General features: G+C 45.9%; 1 protein-coding gene and 1 long non-coding RNA gene across 2 annotated transcripts; one reads left to right on the forward strand and one right to left on the reverse strand.

The window, feature by feature from the left end:
* Nucleotides 1-3,546: 3,546 nt before the first annotated feature.
* On the reverse strand, nt 3,547-5,158 carry LOC115248018 (uncharacterized). The gene is made up of 2 exons (XR_003887048.1): nt 4,502-5,158; nt 3,547-4,391 (listed from the first exon to the last, which is right to left on the reverse strand). It is a non-coding gene; the product is annotated as an uncharacterized lncRNA (long non-coding RNA).
* A 9,851-nt stretch (nt 5,159-15,009) lies between these two features.
* Nucleotides 15,010-15,976, forward strand: LOC115248017 (trichohyalin-like). Its single transcript, XM_029831327.1, has 2 exons — nt 15,010-15,778; nt 15,865-15,976. Exons 1-2 carry the CDS (start codon nt 15,071-15,073, stop codon nt 15,940-15,942), a joined length of 786 nt encoding a protein of 261 aa, XP_029687187.1. The 5' UTR covers nt 15,010-15,070; the 3' UTR covers nt 15,943-15,976.
* Nucleotides 15,977-17,126: the final 1,150 nt, after the last annotated feature.

Below are 17,126 nucleotides of genomic sequence, written 5' to 3' on the forward strand. Positions count from 1 at the left end.
ATTAAATATCATCAAATATGTTGGCTCCAGGAACAGGAGCCCTTAATGCGTCAGCACTTACAGACCTTGCTGAGACGTTCCCTAAATCTAGATCTACCACGTTTCCATTCAAACACGCTTGCTGCAGGATATTTTGCCCTTAAATGGAAGCTCAAGGCCAGATTATATATTCTTTAGCAACAGGTTTTGTTCCCCTGGATTTTAAGGTTGCAGTAATCAGACTGTTGCTTAAAAACCCTCCACTTAATCCAGATGTATTAGCGAATTATTAGCGAATTATGAGCAATTTATTAGCAACTTATAGGCCTATATCTTACCTTCCCTCTCTCTCTCCAGAATTCTTAATAAGGTGTTGGTGACTCAATTATGTGGCCACCTACAGAGGAACAGTCTTTGAAATGTTGCTCTCAGGTTTTAGAGTTAAACACAGTTCAGCAACAGTTTCCAATTACAAATGATGTTCGATAGCTTCAGATAGGGGATCGTAGCATCCTTGGGAGGAAGGGACAGTTCTAGGCTTTAGAGACCAGAGGGATTCATGATGTTTCCTTTTCTTAAAGTAGGATTAATCATGGAATTCCACAAGGTTTGGAATTTAGACCCATCGTTTTAGGAAATAGGATTGGGCAGCATTGAAGAAATGTCGTTGCTATGCTGTTCTCATCTATCAAAGCAGAAGAGGCAGATCAGTTAACCTGTTAACCTGATCAGTTTAGCCTTGTTTAAAGAGACGTAAAGTCTTGAATGACCAAACTTTTCCTTCTTGATTCATAAAACTCAGAGGTCATTTGATCTCTGCTTTCAGGATTTAGCTGAAAACCTCCTCTCCTCTCCTCTCCTTCCCCCCTCCTCTCCTCTCCTCTCCCCTCCCCTCCCCTCCTCTCCTCTCCTCTCCTCTCCTCTCCTCTCCTCTCTCCTCTCCTCCTCCCCTCCCCTCCCCTCCCCTCTCCTCCCCTCCCCTCCTCTCCTCTCCTCTCCTCTCCTCTCCTCTCCTCTCCTCTCCTCTCCTCTCCTCTCCTCTCCTCTCCTCTCCTCTCCTCTCCTCTCCTCCCCTCCCCTCCTCGGAATCTTTCTGGGATTTAAAGACGGAACTCTGTTGGCATGTTTGAACATTTTCAGAGGTTGATTTGGCCGAGCTCGACTGCAGGATTTTACAGTATTGGTCAGAGTTTCACTCTTTAATCGCCGCCTCAACTCGATGAACTGAAATGTTTCCGTACTGGGTCGGTTTGATAAAGCAGACACGTTGATATTTATGCACAGGCTGCATTTTCATTACAGTATTACTATTTTATTAAGAAAAGAGGAATAAAATATGAATACTGTGCTGAAAATGCAGCTGGTGCAACCAGAATCCTCCTTTTTAGGAAAGCTACAATGAGAAAATTCCAGGAATTGTGCGCCTGCAGTGTCGTATTTGGGGTGTTGGTACGCAGGAAGCGTTGGTGAAGGGGCTGAGACGTCCATCTGTGTCCTGTGTCCTCTGTCTTTCAACTCATATTTCCTCCACCACCAGTCAGTCTCTCTAACCACCGCTCAGCCCTCCGGGCCCACAGGACTTTGTCAGTCATTAATTTAGAAGCTCCAGCCCAGAGTTGAAATGCAGCTCAGCGATAATTCATCATGGACCACTGGAGTTGTCCAAACATGTCTGTGCAGATTGAAAATTGTTCTTCGAGGTTTTCAAAGTTGTCCTTGTGCTGCAGGTGCCCTCACGCCGGGCTTTGTTGACTGTGAGTGACGGGAAGATTGCTATGAAGGTCCCACCCCTCCACATTTGATCTGTGTGTGTGTCTACAAGCCCCAGCCTGCAGACTTTGGACGGGTGTCTTTGTTATGGCGTGCACGCAGAAGGAAGAGAAGCCGTGCAGCCGATCACAGAAAGAAACTGTGTAGCAAAATGTAAAGTTTTAGAAACACGTGTCCAAAGTGCAGCAGAACGGCGAGCGTGGGAGCTCCAAAGGCGGACGGATCTGCCCGAGTGAAGCGGGTACGGAGATTGATGGATTCTCAATGCTACACCACAGATGTGTGTTGCAATTTTTCCATGAGCAGAGACAGATTTGTGGTGTGCGTGAAGAAGAATTTGTCCCAGATTTTCTCTCTTCTTCTTCCGTCCTCGTTGCCGGCGTCTTTTTTTTTTTTTTTTCTTGCAGGCTGGATGGAGGGAGCTTTGATGTGGCAGTCTCAGTGTTGTGACCGCACACCCAAGAGGAACCAGATGCTCTTTGGACTCGCTTGTGGCGCAGAGGTCTAAATGTATAAATAAAGAGAAGAAGAGATGTGAGCGGAGGGGGGGGGGGGTGCCTCCGTGCTCGCTGGCTTTACTGTAAAATCTGCTGAATCAAAGAGGACGTGGGAGGGTGTGTGGGAGCAGACAACCAGGAAAACATTCATTCATCAGCACACGAATGTGGCCAGCTTGTATCAGGGGCCCAAAACCTTCAGAAACTCACAGACAGCTCGGTTGTTACATTTGAAATTGGTTGTCAAGTGAGATGACGGCAGATCAAAGCAGAAAAGTCCCATAATACCACCAGTAAGCCCAGTAAGGTGCATCACGCATCAGCTAACGAGCTGTGCTCACAAGAACAACGATACCAGACTGACAGGTAAACTTTCCCTCCTGTGAATGTCAATTCAAGGTCATTCCTGTTGGAGCACTCACACAAGCCCGACTGCCCCCAACAGCAGCCAGAATAGTCGTCCGTGTTTGTGCTCCGGCGAAACTCATCATTATCCGAACCTCCGGCTGTTCTGTTCCTCCAGGTTGCTCTTCCCTCCTCTGACATGAAGTTTGGTTGCCCTCCAAACGGAGGTCAAATAAAAGAGACCGTTGAGCAACAAGAGCGACAGTAAAATCCACCTTTTAATGCCAAAAGGTTCTAAATTGAACCTTGTCCTCTCACTGACTCCGGGTGAGATTCCAGGTGCTGTCCTCTCTCTCCTGCGACTGCAGCGGTCAGCTGGTTTACTTGGGTATTCAACGTCATGGACCCACATTTGTGCGAGCTGAGCGGCCGTGTTTAAAGAGAAAGTCAGAAAACAGAACATTCTGTGTCGTTCAGTAAAGATCAGTGAAAGCTGCAGTCAAGAGGCTCATCTGGCCTTTTCCCATGCTGCCTCCATCTTCCCGCTTCCCAGAGAAGAAGAAAATGGTCTAAAATTGGCCTTTTACCACGTTTCATCCACTTTCTTCCCTCTCTCTGCGATGTGAAGTGTTTACCTGACGTGTCGGATCGCTGTTTATGCAGCAAACCGCAGCAGGCCGGTGCCGCGGCACGGCAGCGGATGCTAACTGCTAACTACAGAGGAATGTTTGGTGCGGAGACAGTTGAGGCCAGCGCAGAATAAACAGAGATGACCGAGAGTTGATTTTGTTTACCCAAGATGATGACAAATGCAAAAGGAGGGCTTTATGAGTGACATGTGTTTGAGCTTCCCGTGGGGAACTTTTAGGGGATTTTGCGCGAGCTTCGGGAAGAGCGTCACTGTAACCGTGGCGCGCGTTAATCACAGCAGATAAAAGTGTCTGGACACAACCAAACCGTTTATCTTCATTTATTACTTTAAGAATGTTTTTTTAGAATCAAGATTTTATCACACAAAAGGTTGAAATTGATGCACGCTTGGGATATTTTCCATTTTCACTGTTTCTGATCTAAATTACGGATGGAGCGCCATAAAAATACACACCAATGCTGAGAAGGTGAAGCAAAACTGGAGGTTTGCAGACTCTCCATCAACATTGCGATGAGCAAAGGGACTATTACTGGTTTTAAAACACTCAACCCAGATGAAAGGATGAGGGTCGGTGTTTCGCCGCGGAAATGTTGCGCAATCTCCCGGCTCTTTGGTTCCCCTTGCAGACATCAAAGGATCTGCAGAGGGCTGCCGTCTCCACGACAACACAGGAAGGAAGCCTGTTCTTTCACGGGTGCTTGTCATCGACAATACAAGCACTCTTCCTCAGGTCCCCGTGTACGTGCATGTGTGTGTGTTTGCATTTCTGGATGAGTGAGTGTCTAGTTTGACTCTGTGTGTGTGTGTGTGTGTGTGAGAGAGAAATATGGGTTCAGTGTCGTTTCAATGACACAGAAACCAACTTTCAATACTGACTTCTGGGGTCTGGAGCCTCCTGAAATCATGATTACACGCTAAAACCTTACACGAGTCTTCTGTTATCATTGTTATTTATATATTGTGTGTTTGCCTGAACGCGAGGCCCCCCAGAGCCCCGGATTTAGCTGAAAATCAGGGGCTCCAGGAGACCTCGCGTGAATATTTGTTAATCAAGAGAAGCCAGAAATGGGACCCAAAATGCAGGAAAAAAAAGGTGCAACGGGTGTGCCATGAGCAGGCGAGCGAGGCTCATCTGAGTAAACTGGGAGCTGCAGGAACAGAAGGAAAACAAGACAAAGGTGAGACATGCAAAGACGTCACAAGGAAGGCAGACTAGCAAAAAAAAAAAACCTCTGAGAAAAAGGGAGCCAAGCGTTACCTCAGATGATCCACAGCAATCTGGCAACAAGAGGAGAAACGAGCTGCTCTTCAATCAGCCCAGACGAGCTGCAGGTGACTGAGGTGGTGTTTCGGGCCTGCCAGGGAACGGGGAAAGAAGCAGAAGAAAAAGAACACCAAAATACACCGAATCCCAAGTAAAAGTGCTTCTATGGCCAAAGAAACACTCAAAACCACCCTGAAAAGAACAAAAGTCCAGATCTGGAAGAGGATCAACATCATTTGTTGCACAGTGTTCCGTGCGGTTCAGCCCAAAAGTGGAGGGGCGCGCTCGTGTTACAAAAATGTTTCTGTTGGCCTGACGCGGCCTCAAACACGCGTGTAATAACATTAATTACAGGTGAGGATCTGGGAAATAGCTGAGCGCCTCCATTAAGGATTAAGGGTTTTTCCTGCTGTTGCTGGGTGGGGGCTTCAGTCCAGGAACCATTTTGATTGTAACCGAGGCGATTTGAATAACGATGAAGGAAACGTGAACTCTGAACCAGGGCGATCAGCTGGATCGATGTTTTACAGGCTTTTAAAATTGTTGAATCAGTTGGACAACAGCGTTTTATACTTTAGAGGTCGTTGCGATTTTTATAACATCCTTAATTATTGGACCTCTTACACTAACGTCTCTCATCCAATAGCTGAAACGTCCTCTCTGAACGTGATTCCGAGGCTTTTATCACTTGGCGTTTCACTTTTGTGCTGTAAATCTGCAACCACATCAAATGAAGCTGTATTTAATAATCACCGAGGAAAAACATCCATTTAGTTCAGCTGCCGACATGTCGGAGCCTGAAACCTCCTCACACCAAACTCGTTAAGGAGCTCTTATTATAATTCAGATTAGAGGACAAAGGACAGAGGACAATGCTCTGTCCTGTACTCCCCCTGGGCTGCTTTCACTTTCACTTCAGATTCTGATCAGCCAGCAGAACGTGTGTGTGCGTGTGTGCATGCGTCTGTGTGTGTGTGTGTGTGTCAGACAGGCACAGATTCATGATCTGGCCCATGTGTTGACGATCAGCAGGTTGTCATAGAGATTTCCGACGCCTGGAGACGGCGACAGATTCGATTCGGTTCAAAAGAACCTTTTAAACTTTGGCTCATCCACAAAAATGTGTGTTCGTGTGTGCGTGTGTGCGTGTGTGTGTGTCATCCCACTCTGGTGGAGCTGAGCGCGAACGTTACATTTGCAGAACTCTGAGTCTTTATTGAAATTAGCGGCATTTTTAAAGAATGTCAAAGATTTGGGGAACATCAGGCGCTGTTTTGTGACTAAACTACAAGGTCTGCCCACCTGATAGCAACATGGAGCAGAGCCGCGATGCATGTGCACGTGCACGTGTAATCTGCGGCTGCTTTGCTGCCTTCATTGATTTCACTTCAGATGAGCTCTTGTTCCGATCATAGCGCTCTTCCACTGGGTTGCTTTTGTTTTTTCCTTTTTTTTTTTCATTGAGGAATTTCTCTGGCGGGGTGGACCGGGACCGGGGCCTTGTGTGCAGCACATGGCCCAAGTGGTGGATGTTCCCCACCCCTGCCATAAAGGCTTTTCAGTCTTTATGTTCCAGATGCTCGCAGAGAGAATCATTCATCTGCACGCCAAGAGACGCCCCTGCATGACGAGGAGGGGGGGTTATTGGAGTTTTTGGGCAGATTTGGGGGGGGACAACAGCTAGCAAAGTAGAGCTACTAAAGCTTCCTTACGTTACATCCGTGGGTCCTGGTGCTGCTCACCGCTGACATCCAACAGCAGATCGGACACAAAAATGTGCAGATCGTCAGGAAACTGTTCCTGATGAGAACAGTGTGTGCGTTGATGTCGCCGACTGCTGTCATCTCCTCCATGCGTCCAACTCAACGGGACCAGTATGAGGGTGATGCCTGCGGGCCTGTTCAGATATGTGGCGTCTGTCTTCCATTAGGACTCTGTTATAGTTGCCTGATTGAAAGATGGAAGGAGGCGGTGAAAGCTGGGCGATCAGCTGCAGAACATTAGGACTTTGGGATTTGTTTTTTTGGGGGGAAAAAAATTTCAATAACGCACAACTAACAGGGTTTTTTTCCCCCTCCCTTCCCTCTTCTCTCCATCATTGTTTCATGTTTGTGCATCAAAGCCTGGGCAAACTAAAATAAACTTTTTTTTTATGATGAAGAATGTGATGGAGGAGGACGCGGATTCACCAACACTGGTTTAGAGTCTCTTGTTCCGCGGTGAGGTTTGCATTCAGTTTTATGCTATTTTTGACTTCATATGCATTCAGGTTGCTTTGTGGAGGATTTGGCAGCATCTAGTGGTGGAAATGCAGAGAGCAAGACAAGTCAAATCTATGGTGGCTGCAGAGGACCACAATTCCCCTCCAACAAGTTCATCTACACGTACTTCCAGAGGTTTGCTGACGTTTCTGTGCAGAAGTCACGTTCAAGTCCATATTTCTGTATATGTGTGTGTGTGTGTGTGTGTGTGTGTGTGTGTGTGGGGGGGGGGGGGGGGGGGGGGTTCTCCAGGTTTTCTGGCAAATCTGGCTGATTAAGACTCTAACTTGGACGGATGGTCAGCAGCACAAAACCAGATAAGAAAGAACATTCAGAAGCCTCCTCACAGACATGAAACAGATGACTCCTCCTCCTCCTCCTTTTCCTCCTCCTCCTCCTCCTCCTCCTCCTCCTCCTCCTCCTCCGCCTCCGCGGTTCCAAACACATCGTTACTGATGACTTGCAAGGTTATGGATTCCCAAACATGTCACTGACTCTCTTCCCGTGGCAGGGTTGTTTCTTCTGGTCCCCTCCAACAGGTTGGAGACAGATGGGAGATGAGATGGAATAAACCGCCGGCCGGGGTGTGACCTTGCTCAGACACTTTCCTCATCCTCATCTGAGGGCTCTTCCCACTCGCTCTTCCACAGTTCAGAACAAAGCTGCGGTCAATTTTAGCACCTCTACCTCTGAGAACAAACTCTCCTTCTCCCTCTTGTCTCTTCCCGACTTCTTGAGCTTTGGCTGCTCTCCTGTTGTTGCCCCAACGTGTCTGCGGGACCCTCGCTGGCCAATGAAGCGAATCAACACATTGTTTCTAGGAAACCTTTGGCTCCAATTTACAGATACACAAAAAGGACAAAAGACACCACAACATTCAGTAAGAGTGAGGCGAAGCCTCTTCCACTGGTGCGCCTGCGCTCATTGCACATATTTATAGGGGCTAAATAAAGTCTGGATGTGTGCAGATGAGTCATTTATGGGCAGAACAACTGTTTTATTCCAGAATAACAATGTGACTTTTAGAGAAAATACCAGGGTGTGAGTTTATCTAGTCATTCAGGCCAGCTGACGTGGGCCGAGCAGCGTCAATGCCAAAAAAGCCAAAATGAAAAGGAGGATGTGTTGAATAAAAGTGGAAGACAAAGTAGAATTTTGGATTTCCCAGCATGAATATTAGCTGGAACATTTCTTCACACACCAATCAATCTTTAAACGAGTGGAAATTAAAACCCCCTCACCAACGGCGGTGATCTGTCCCGCTGATCAATCCCACCTCCTTTATTTTCACTCCCTTGTCCTCCCGGAGAGAGGAGTGAAGCTAAAATATCTTTGTTTTCGGATGATTGATGAGCTGCTTGATGGAGTCGGACGCCTCCGAGGATTAAAAACCCGCTCGTGCCGTTGGTTCCATCTCCAGCTCCACGTAAGTCTTATAAACACGGCAGCTCCTTATTTGAATTTGATCAAATGTTTCAAAGTTTTGCTAGTTTATTATCCAATCAGTCAGTAACTATTACTGACTGGGCTGCCTGCCAAGCAGTGATCGCTGCAGTGAGTCCAGTACCACCCATGTGGTCCTGAGCCTGTTACCAATCTGATGTTACATGTACATAAATATGCAGTAAAACTGTAGAGCTGGAGCTCAACAATGACCGTCTTGTTGCTAAACCACAGTTTTTATTTATTTACGGCCCCAATTCTTTTCTGACGCTTTAATTGGAGTCATGAGCGTTTGCTACAGCAGGAAGGACTGTGGACAGTTTATCCTGCAGTGAAGTAAAAATGTTCCTTGTGATGATCTGAATGAAAGAGCAGCAGCACCGGCGATGCAAACCGAGGCCACGAAGGCAGGTTCAAAGGCAAACTCCTGCATTCCTCCTCCCTGAGCAGACCACCCAAAAACACCCCCGATGCCTCCTGACCCCCCCCCCCCACCATGTTGTCTTGAGTTACAGGGTAAATGTCACAAAAAAGGAGCCTGAACTTCAAAAGGCCACCGATCTGAAGCAGCCCGAGTTAATCTTGTTACTCTGACCTGCAGCTCAGAACCCGACTCATCCTGAGGAGAGCTGTAAAAATGAGAGGAAATGCCATCTCCACCATCTCCACCATCTCCACCTTCCCCTCACGAACTGTCGTGTGTTCGCAGCTCGTTCTAGAAACGCATTCGTTCTCATAGTTGTGCCGTGATGTGATGTGAACATCTGTCCTGATGTCTCTCCCTGGTCATAAGGAAGATTTGGGGACTTTCTTTTTTCATTTTCTTTCGAAGCACCAGGCCACACCACAACACTGTTTTGCTGGTTACTAGGCAGAAGAGCCGCCGAGCCCCAGTTAAGGACATTTTAATTCAACTTTTTGGGTCGTAAAAGAAAAATCTCGTAACCAAAGGAATTACGACGTTATTACCCAGACCGAGGGAGATTTGTTCCCGACCTTCCACCAATTTGTCTGCATTCTTCACTGGACCGCGGCTGTTTTGTTCCCAGTACCACCTTCAACAAGCAGATATCAGCTCCACAAACATGTGGTGCGCTCTTGAAGACTACCCAAAACCACATGTCGCCCCGTTAGACGACGGCCTTGATGTGAACCAGCAAACAGCGCAGATGCAGCTTTCTTCTTTGTGCTCATTGTTTCGGCGTGTTAACTTTGATGGAAGCGAAACTGACTGGGCCAATTCACGGGAAAAATCTTCTGCATGATTTTAGTAGCAAATAAATTAAGAAAGAAAAATAAAGTAAGAAAGATTAGAAGTGAACGGACTGACACCACTATCACTTTTTCTTCTCTGCAACGCCATTTTCTTATGACAGGAAGTAAAGAGGATCCCATAAAGAGGTCACACAACCCCCCCTCCTCTCTCCATCGTTCATCATCCCCCTTAACTTTGTGACGGAGTGGAAACACTTCAGCGCACTTGTTTATGCTGAAAGCGTGGCAGCTATTAAGAAGCGTTGCCCCACACCTCCGCGCATCTGCGAGTGTTTGTCCTTGTGTGTGAAAGGCGGAGGTGATGGAGAGCAGGAAGCGCCGTCACCGAGCTAATCCTCTCCCTTTTTAACATTATCGACCTGGTGAATTATTCACCCGGGGCCTTTTTTTGAGATCCTCTCAGTTTATTTAACCTTTAGCCAACACTGTGTCAGGTGTGTGGACTCTGCAGAGGGAGGCGTGTGCTGAATGAGTGTGTGTGTGTGTGTGTGTGTGTGGAACCAGCAGTGTCCTGTTTACATTTGCGTCCTCAACTCCCACGCTGTACTCTTGGTTTGTCGATGGTATTAATCAAATTATTGCCCTTAATTTCAATCTTTGTTCTGTTATTTGGGTCTTAGTTTTCATTTCAAGGCACAGAAGAAACAGGTCACCTCTTGTGAGCATGTGCCGAACTACAGTTTAACCGCACTGTTTCCCCAACAGGGACGCCATTTTGTGCTGAACCAGCAACTGTTGGGCTCTGGGGGAGTAAAAACAACCCCTCTGAAAGCGGTCGCCCGTCCTTCTATCATACGAAGTGTTTATGGCAGCAGGTTGGAGTTTAGGCGCTTGAGCTATGTGACCCTCCCTGACCCCTCGCTCAGATGTTAAAAACAGTCCTGTCAGTCCAGCAGCCAGGGCCCCTCAGCCGTCGCTAAGCCTGAGTTTGAAATCTTAGAATGTGGGAATAAGGCAGAGAAACGGCCACCTTTCCAGCCTGCTGGGCTTCGTGGTCTGATGGTGATAAATAAAGCTTCAGATGATGTTGTAGCAACACAAACGTGCTCACAATGTAGTTTAACCTAGTTTATTAGGCTATAACGAGGAGATTTAAGCATTTACCTGATCAACCATGGGGCAAGCAACAACCTTTTTGGAAAGACACATTTATGTCGACTATGATGATCTAGATTCAAACCTGAGTGATTGGAACGCAGCTCAGGACTGGCACGTTTCAGGGTGAGGGCTGTGCTGTTGCTGGTTTCCACACAAGGCTTCCACTGTTCCCACAGAGGCAAACAGGCGACACCACAGCTGCTGATAACGACGGGATCAGCGCAGGCACGTTTGGGGTGGGACTTCAAAGCCATCATCTGCGGGCCGCTTTGATATGGCTGACATCTGCGGCCTTAAGTGGCCTCAGACAGAGATTGATTTTCCTCTGAAGATGAAATGTTTGATGTGAGATAAATGCCCGTGTTTTTCCCTTTCCTCTCGTCAGCCGTGAAGAATATCACAGGTGCAATGTAAAAACACAAGGACAGGGAAGAAAGGGGTCGGTCGTTCTACGCTCGGCTCGCAGTTAAAACCTGCACCGACCTTTTAGCTTCCTTTACCTGCAACCTTTCAATCCCCCATATTTACTGATGCAGCAGCTCTTTATGTGCACCGGCTGTTTAATATGATCCGGAGAACCTGTTCATACACCAGCACCCCTACTGGTAGCAGAATGGCAGAAACAGCGACATTTTCCGAGCCTTAGTTGACACAACTAGAGTTATTTTGGGTAAACACGTGCACTGTTTGAGCAAGGTCAGCTGCCACACACAAATAAGGGCTGTTACAGGTCCCAGACCGTTGCTACATACATCAGCACCAGAGTCTAGTGTGTAACTAGAGGTACAATAAGACCCAGGGATTGTTTTGGTTAGGTATAATTCTGCCCTACGATTATTAGAACTAGCAGCTGTTCAATAATAATAATAGCGTGTAAAGCAATTTTAAGGAACGATAAATGTAGTTAAAAAGGTTCTGTGTGACCTGATATGTCTATAATGGCAACAATAAAACCTTAACCTGCCTCCAGCTGACACAAAACACATTTCTGTCAGACGTTAACCAATAGACCAGCGAATAAGCATGTTCACTTCAGAACACTTCATGTCACAATACTTTCTTCCCTTCATGCAAACAATCATCCATTTTACATTGCGATAATAAAGGTTGCTTGGTAACTGTAGGCTAAATCTCCCTTTTGCACCTGTGATTGGCCTAAATCTGTATAAAATGCATCACAGAATCACACAGTGCACGTGGTTCTACCAACACTTGAGCTTCAAGGGTCTATGACTGATCAGTAGCTCAGTTTACAGACGTCATTCAAGACTATAACTATGAAAAACAATGTGAATGTTATCTTTATATTTACATCTTAATTCGTTTAGTGGCCTGGAAACACTCTAAATGCCAACACTCAGTGGTGTTTTATAGGCGGTCGAAGTAAAAGTAGTGCCATCTGCTGACCACCCGCTGATGGCCACCCATCATAACAACTGCCCCACCTTAGGGGCCGCGCCCCTCAGTTTTCAAACCACATTAAACAATAGCAGATATGCAAACATAATCCAGCTGAACATTAAAGGTTAGAAAGAGTAGAAAATATCAAATATATGGCAAAAATCACTAGAATATTTTTTTTCAAATTACAGTATATGATTCTATTTACAGATACAGACAGTTTAAAGGCACCGCCATGTAAAAGCTGTTTAAATAATATTGGTAAAAATGTTTCAAAACATGAAGAATATATGTTATCGCTATCATTTACACTGGGACACCGTTAGTTGTCTATTTTGGTTACAGATTGGATATATTTTGTTATAGAAAAATAACGAATTACATATATAAGAGCAATATTTTAATAGTGGATCGTTTCTGAGTGTCGGTCAGGTGAAGGTCAAAGTTCCATCACGTAGAGCAAACTCTGGGAAGCCGAGCTGTCAGAAAACACCCTTTATCATCCTCCCACCCTCAGTGAGGCTATCACTGGATTAAACAACCAAATAGATAAATAAAATAAGCCAAACTGGAGATGAAACCACTGAAAGTGATATGAGACCAACTGCTGTGTGAAAACAACAGCGAGAGTCAGAAATTCAACTGAATCGGTTGGTTCACCTCTGTCTGAGTGCTGACAGGCGCCTGTGATCACATTACTGAGGTGTTCCAGGTCGACATGTCAGAATATTCCCACAGGCTTTAACCCACTGATGGAAGATTCAGAGGGAATTGTTCACTGATGTCAGTTTACTGCTACAAAAATGGGATGAAAGTTGTTCTGTGGTGCCAGAGATGGAAGCGAACCAAAACGTCTGAGCCTGACGGAGGCCTTAACGCTACACAGTTGTGCACTGTTAAATGATATAGTTAATAAATAAATAGAGCCTGAATTAAAGCTGTGCATGGAACTGGCCTTGAAATAGCTAGAGGCTTTTTTTTTTACATTCAAAAGTTACAATATACAAAGTTCAAAAGTTTTTTTTACACAAATCAGGACATTTCTGTTCCTAAACAAGTTTATATGCTACAAATAAAGAAGAAAGCGCACTGTACCTGAGTAAAAGTCCACGATTTCTTTTGCTTTAGTGTTCAAAAGGACGTCAGGCGTGATTTCCGGGAACGTATTGCGTCACTTCCTGTCTTCTCAATCGTTGTTGGTTGCGCTGTGCACGTTGTGTTGTATTCACCTAAAATTGATCACTTGGTGTGTTGTATTCACTTTAATTAAAATTTGAACACTTGGGACATTCTAGTCACCTGATAACAGTGAGAAATAACCCATATTAAACAAATACAGGGCTCCAACGATTATCAGCGTTAGCGTGGCCTCACTGTCTGTTTCACCCGGTGTCTTTGTTCAGCGTGTGAAATGTTTAGTTACTCCTCTGCCTCCTTTAGAGAAGGGAATAGGTGCAGAAAGTGGAGTTTATTTACGGCTATGGAGGCGAGACTTGGTGAGCTTGAGACGCGGTTCCGCAGCTTGGAGTTAGCTGGAGTTGCGTCAGGTAGCCAGGAGAAGCTAGCTGCTGCGGCGCCGCCTAGCATAGCTACAGCTAGCGGTCCCCCGGCAGCAGCCAGGGCGGCTGGGTGACGGTTCGCAGGAAGCGTAGCCCAAACCAAAGGCCCCCGGTGCACCACCACCCGCTTCCCATGGCTAATCGTTTTTCCCCACTCGGCGACACACCCGCTGAGAAACCGACCCTGGTAATCGGCGACTCTGTTTTGCGCTACATGAAGCCGACTCCAGCGACCATAGTCAAGTGCATTCTGGGGGCCAGAGTGGGCGACATAGAAGCAAATTTATGGCTGCTGGCGAGAAGTAAACGTAAATTTGGTAAAGTTATTATTCACGTCGGAGCAAACGACACCCGGCAGTCCGAGGTCACCAAAATTAACACAGAGTCTGTGTGCAGCTACGCAAAAACAATGTCGGACTCCGGAGCATTCTCTGGTCCCCTCCCCAATCTGGCCAGCGATGAGATGTTTCGCCGCATGTCGTCGCTCCGTCGCTGGCTGTCACGGGGGTGCCCCGAAAACCAGGTGGCCTTTATAGACAATTGGAGCAGTTTTTGGGGAAAACCTGGTCTGATTAGGAGAGACGGTGTCCATCCCACACGGGATTGTGCCTCTCTCATTTCTAGTAATTTGGCTAATTTTATTAGACCCAAAGTGACCTGACAATCCAGGGTCCAGACCAGGATGCAGAGTTGTAGTCTTACACACCTCTCTGCTGCTTCCATAGAACCCTCATCCACCAACAATAACATATTTAACACTATAGAGGTAGTCTTTGTTCCACGGTTAAAAGTTCACCAAGCACAGAGCAGGGGAGCGGTCAATCACCATAATCTTATTAAAATGAATACCAAAGCACAAGTTGGGGAAACTAATATCACAATTAAGTGTGGACTGTTAAATATTAGATCTCTTTGGTGTAAATCTCTGTTAGTGCACCACCTGATAACGGATCATCACACTGATTTATTTTGTCTTACTGAGACCTGGCTTCAAGAGGAGTATGTTAGCTTAAATAAATCTACTCCTACCCATCTTAATTATCATATTCCTCGTGTTACTGGTCGAGGAGGGGGAGTGGCAGCAATCTATCACTGCAAGTTATTAATTAATCCTAGACCAAAACATGGCTCCAGTTCATTGGAAAGCCTGACTCTTGGCATCACCCATCTGAACTGGAGGACAGAAAAGCCACTTTTGTTTGTAGTTGTATATCGGCCCCCTGCTGGGCCACATTCAGAGTTCCTATCTGAGTTCTCTGACTTCTTGGTCCTTAGATCAGATAAATTATTGGAGACTTTAATATGCATGTACATGTTGTAAATGACAGCTTTAGAAATGACTTCATTTCAGTACTTGAGTCAGTTGGTTTAGCCAGTTGGCATTTTTCTCTTTGATCTTAAGTTGGCATTTTAGTCTTTGATCTCTCTGATCTCCTTTATATCAAACACATCAGGTCTATCTCTTTCAGCACACGCCTGAGGAGCTCAACACTTTTGTACCACACTGGTGACCAGCAGACGCATCAATGGCACAGCGAGGAACCCAGCAGCTGAAGAAAGAGCAAGAACCACTGGAATTATCTATGGAGACTTGGAGGGAAGAGGTCCAGCACCTTAGAGAAGCCCTGGCAGAGAAGGAGGAGCAGCTCAGCAGGGCAGCGAAGAGGCGACAGATGCGGACTGTATCCCATATGGAGACCCTGACCCAGCTGAACAACACACAAGCTGCTCTGAAGAAGAGCAACCTCAAATGTGCTTCTCTGGAGGAAACCCTCCACAGTCAGCAGCAGGAGCTAGAGGAGCGACATAAGAGAGAGCTGATGGAGCAGGAGGAAGGTTTCAATGAGAAGCTCCTTGTGATTGAGGAGGAATTTAAGAGGAAGGTGGAGGAAGAGAAGCACAAATTTAATGAAGAGAAAGAGGCCTTGAGGCAGCAGCTCTTTCTACAAGAAAAAAAGTTCAACAAACTCCTAGAAAATGAGGAACACAAATATAATGAGAAGATCATTGAAAAAGAAGAGTCAATGAAGCGGCAGCTGTTGACTCAAGAGGAGACCCATAACAAGATGCTGGCTGATGTTTGTCAGCGGTGGGAGAAGACAGCTCAGACATGGGTCCAGATGAGGGAAGAGCTGGAGCAGAAAATCCTGGAGAGCCAACGGTCGAGGCAAGAGGAGCAGGAGAAGACCAAAGAGGAGCTCCAGAGGCTCTCTGAAGCGATCCTCCAACTTGAGGTGAGATGCTTTCGCCTTTGTTCCTCTTCCAGAAGATTTCAGATGATGTTCAGTGAAATCTAAAACACAATCTCTCTTTTCTGCAGCTTCAGGTGTCAAAGAAAAAGAAGACAAAAAGCTTCTGTAGATGGATCTCCAAAAAAATGAAGTTCTGGAAAAGATGAAGAACAATTCCAGGAGCTCCCAAAGCCCTCCTCCTCCTCCTCCTCCTCCTCCTCCTCCTCCTCCTCCTCCTCCTCTACATTCTGACTTCCACAGCATCACATCTTGTCTTTATCAATTTTATTTTACGGTATAATCATTGTTTATATTCTATGTTTGGATCTATGATGTCGAAACAATAAAACTCAAAGTAAACCACCAGATTGTAGATGTTGTCAATGACAGCTTTAGAAATGGCTTCATTTCATTACTTGAGTCAGTTGGTTTCCAGATAAACCAACCAACTCATAGCTTCAACCACACCTTAGATCTAGTTCTGACGTATGGTGTTGAGGTAGAACATGTGTCAGTGTTCCTTCAGAACCCCCTCCTGTCAGATCATTCAATGATCACTTTTACATTTGTGATTAAGGATTCTTCTATCCTCAGAGCTCAGTCTGACTATAGCAGATGTCTCTCAGATAATGCTGTAGCTAAGTTTAAGGAAGTGATCCCTGTGCTGATCCCAGGACCACTGTGTGTTTCCCCAGGGATCAATCATTATAATCTTAGCCCTGCTGAGGTCGACTCTGTTGCTGAAGGTGCAGCAACCTCACTGAGAATCACGCTTGATTCTGTTGCCCCCCTGAAAAAGAAAATAGTAAATCAGAGGAGGTGTGCCCCCTGGTATAATTCACATATCAGGACCCTCAAGCAGAAAGTGTGAAGACTAGAAAGGAAGTGGCATTCTTGTAAAATAGACAGCTACCATGTAGCCTGGAAAGACTGTCTATTAGTTTACAAAAAGGCCCTTCGCAAAGCTAGAACAGCTTATTTTTCTTCTTTAATTGAAGAAAACAAGAACAACCCCAGGTTTCTTTTCAGAACTGTGGCCAAATTAACCAAGAGTAACAGTGTTGTAGATCCACGTATCCCTTCTTCCCTTAGTGGTGAAGACTTCATGAGCTTCTTCACTGATAAAGTTCTAGCTATCAGAGAAAAAGCTAACCAGGCCATCCCAACAACTGGACCATCACCAGATGTGCTGACTGTGGGAACATACAGGGTCTCCAACGAGCCCTTAAACTCCTTCAGCCCTATATATTTTTCTGAGGCGTCATCGCTAATTAAGAAATCCCAGTCCACCACGTGTCCTTTAGATCCCATCCCAACACACCTGTTGAAGGATGTTTTACCATTGATAGGC

The sequence above is a fragment of the Takifugu rubripes genome, chromosome 22, assembly GCF_901000725.2.
Source record: "Takifugu rubripes chromosome 22, fTakRub1.2, whole genome shotgun sequence".
Taxonomy (NCBI): Eukaryota; Metazoa; Chordata; class Actinopteri; order Tetraodontiformes; family Tetraodontidae; genus Takifugu; species Takifugu rubripes.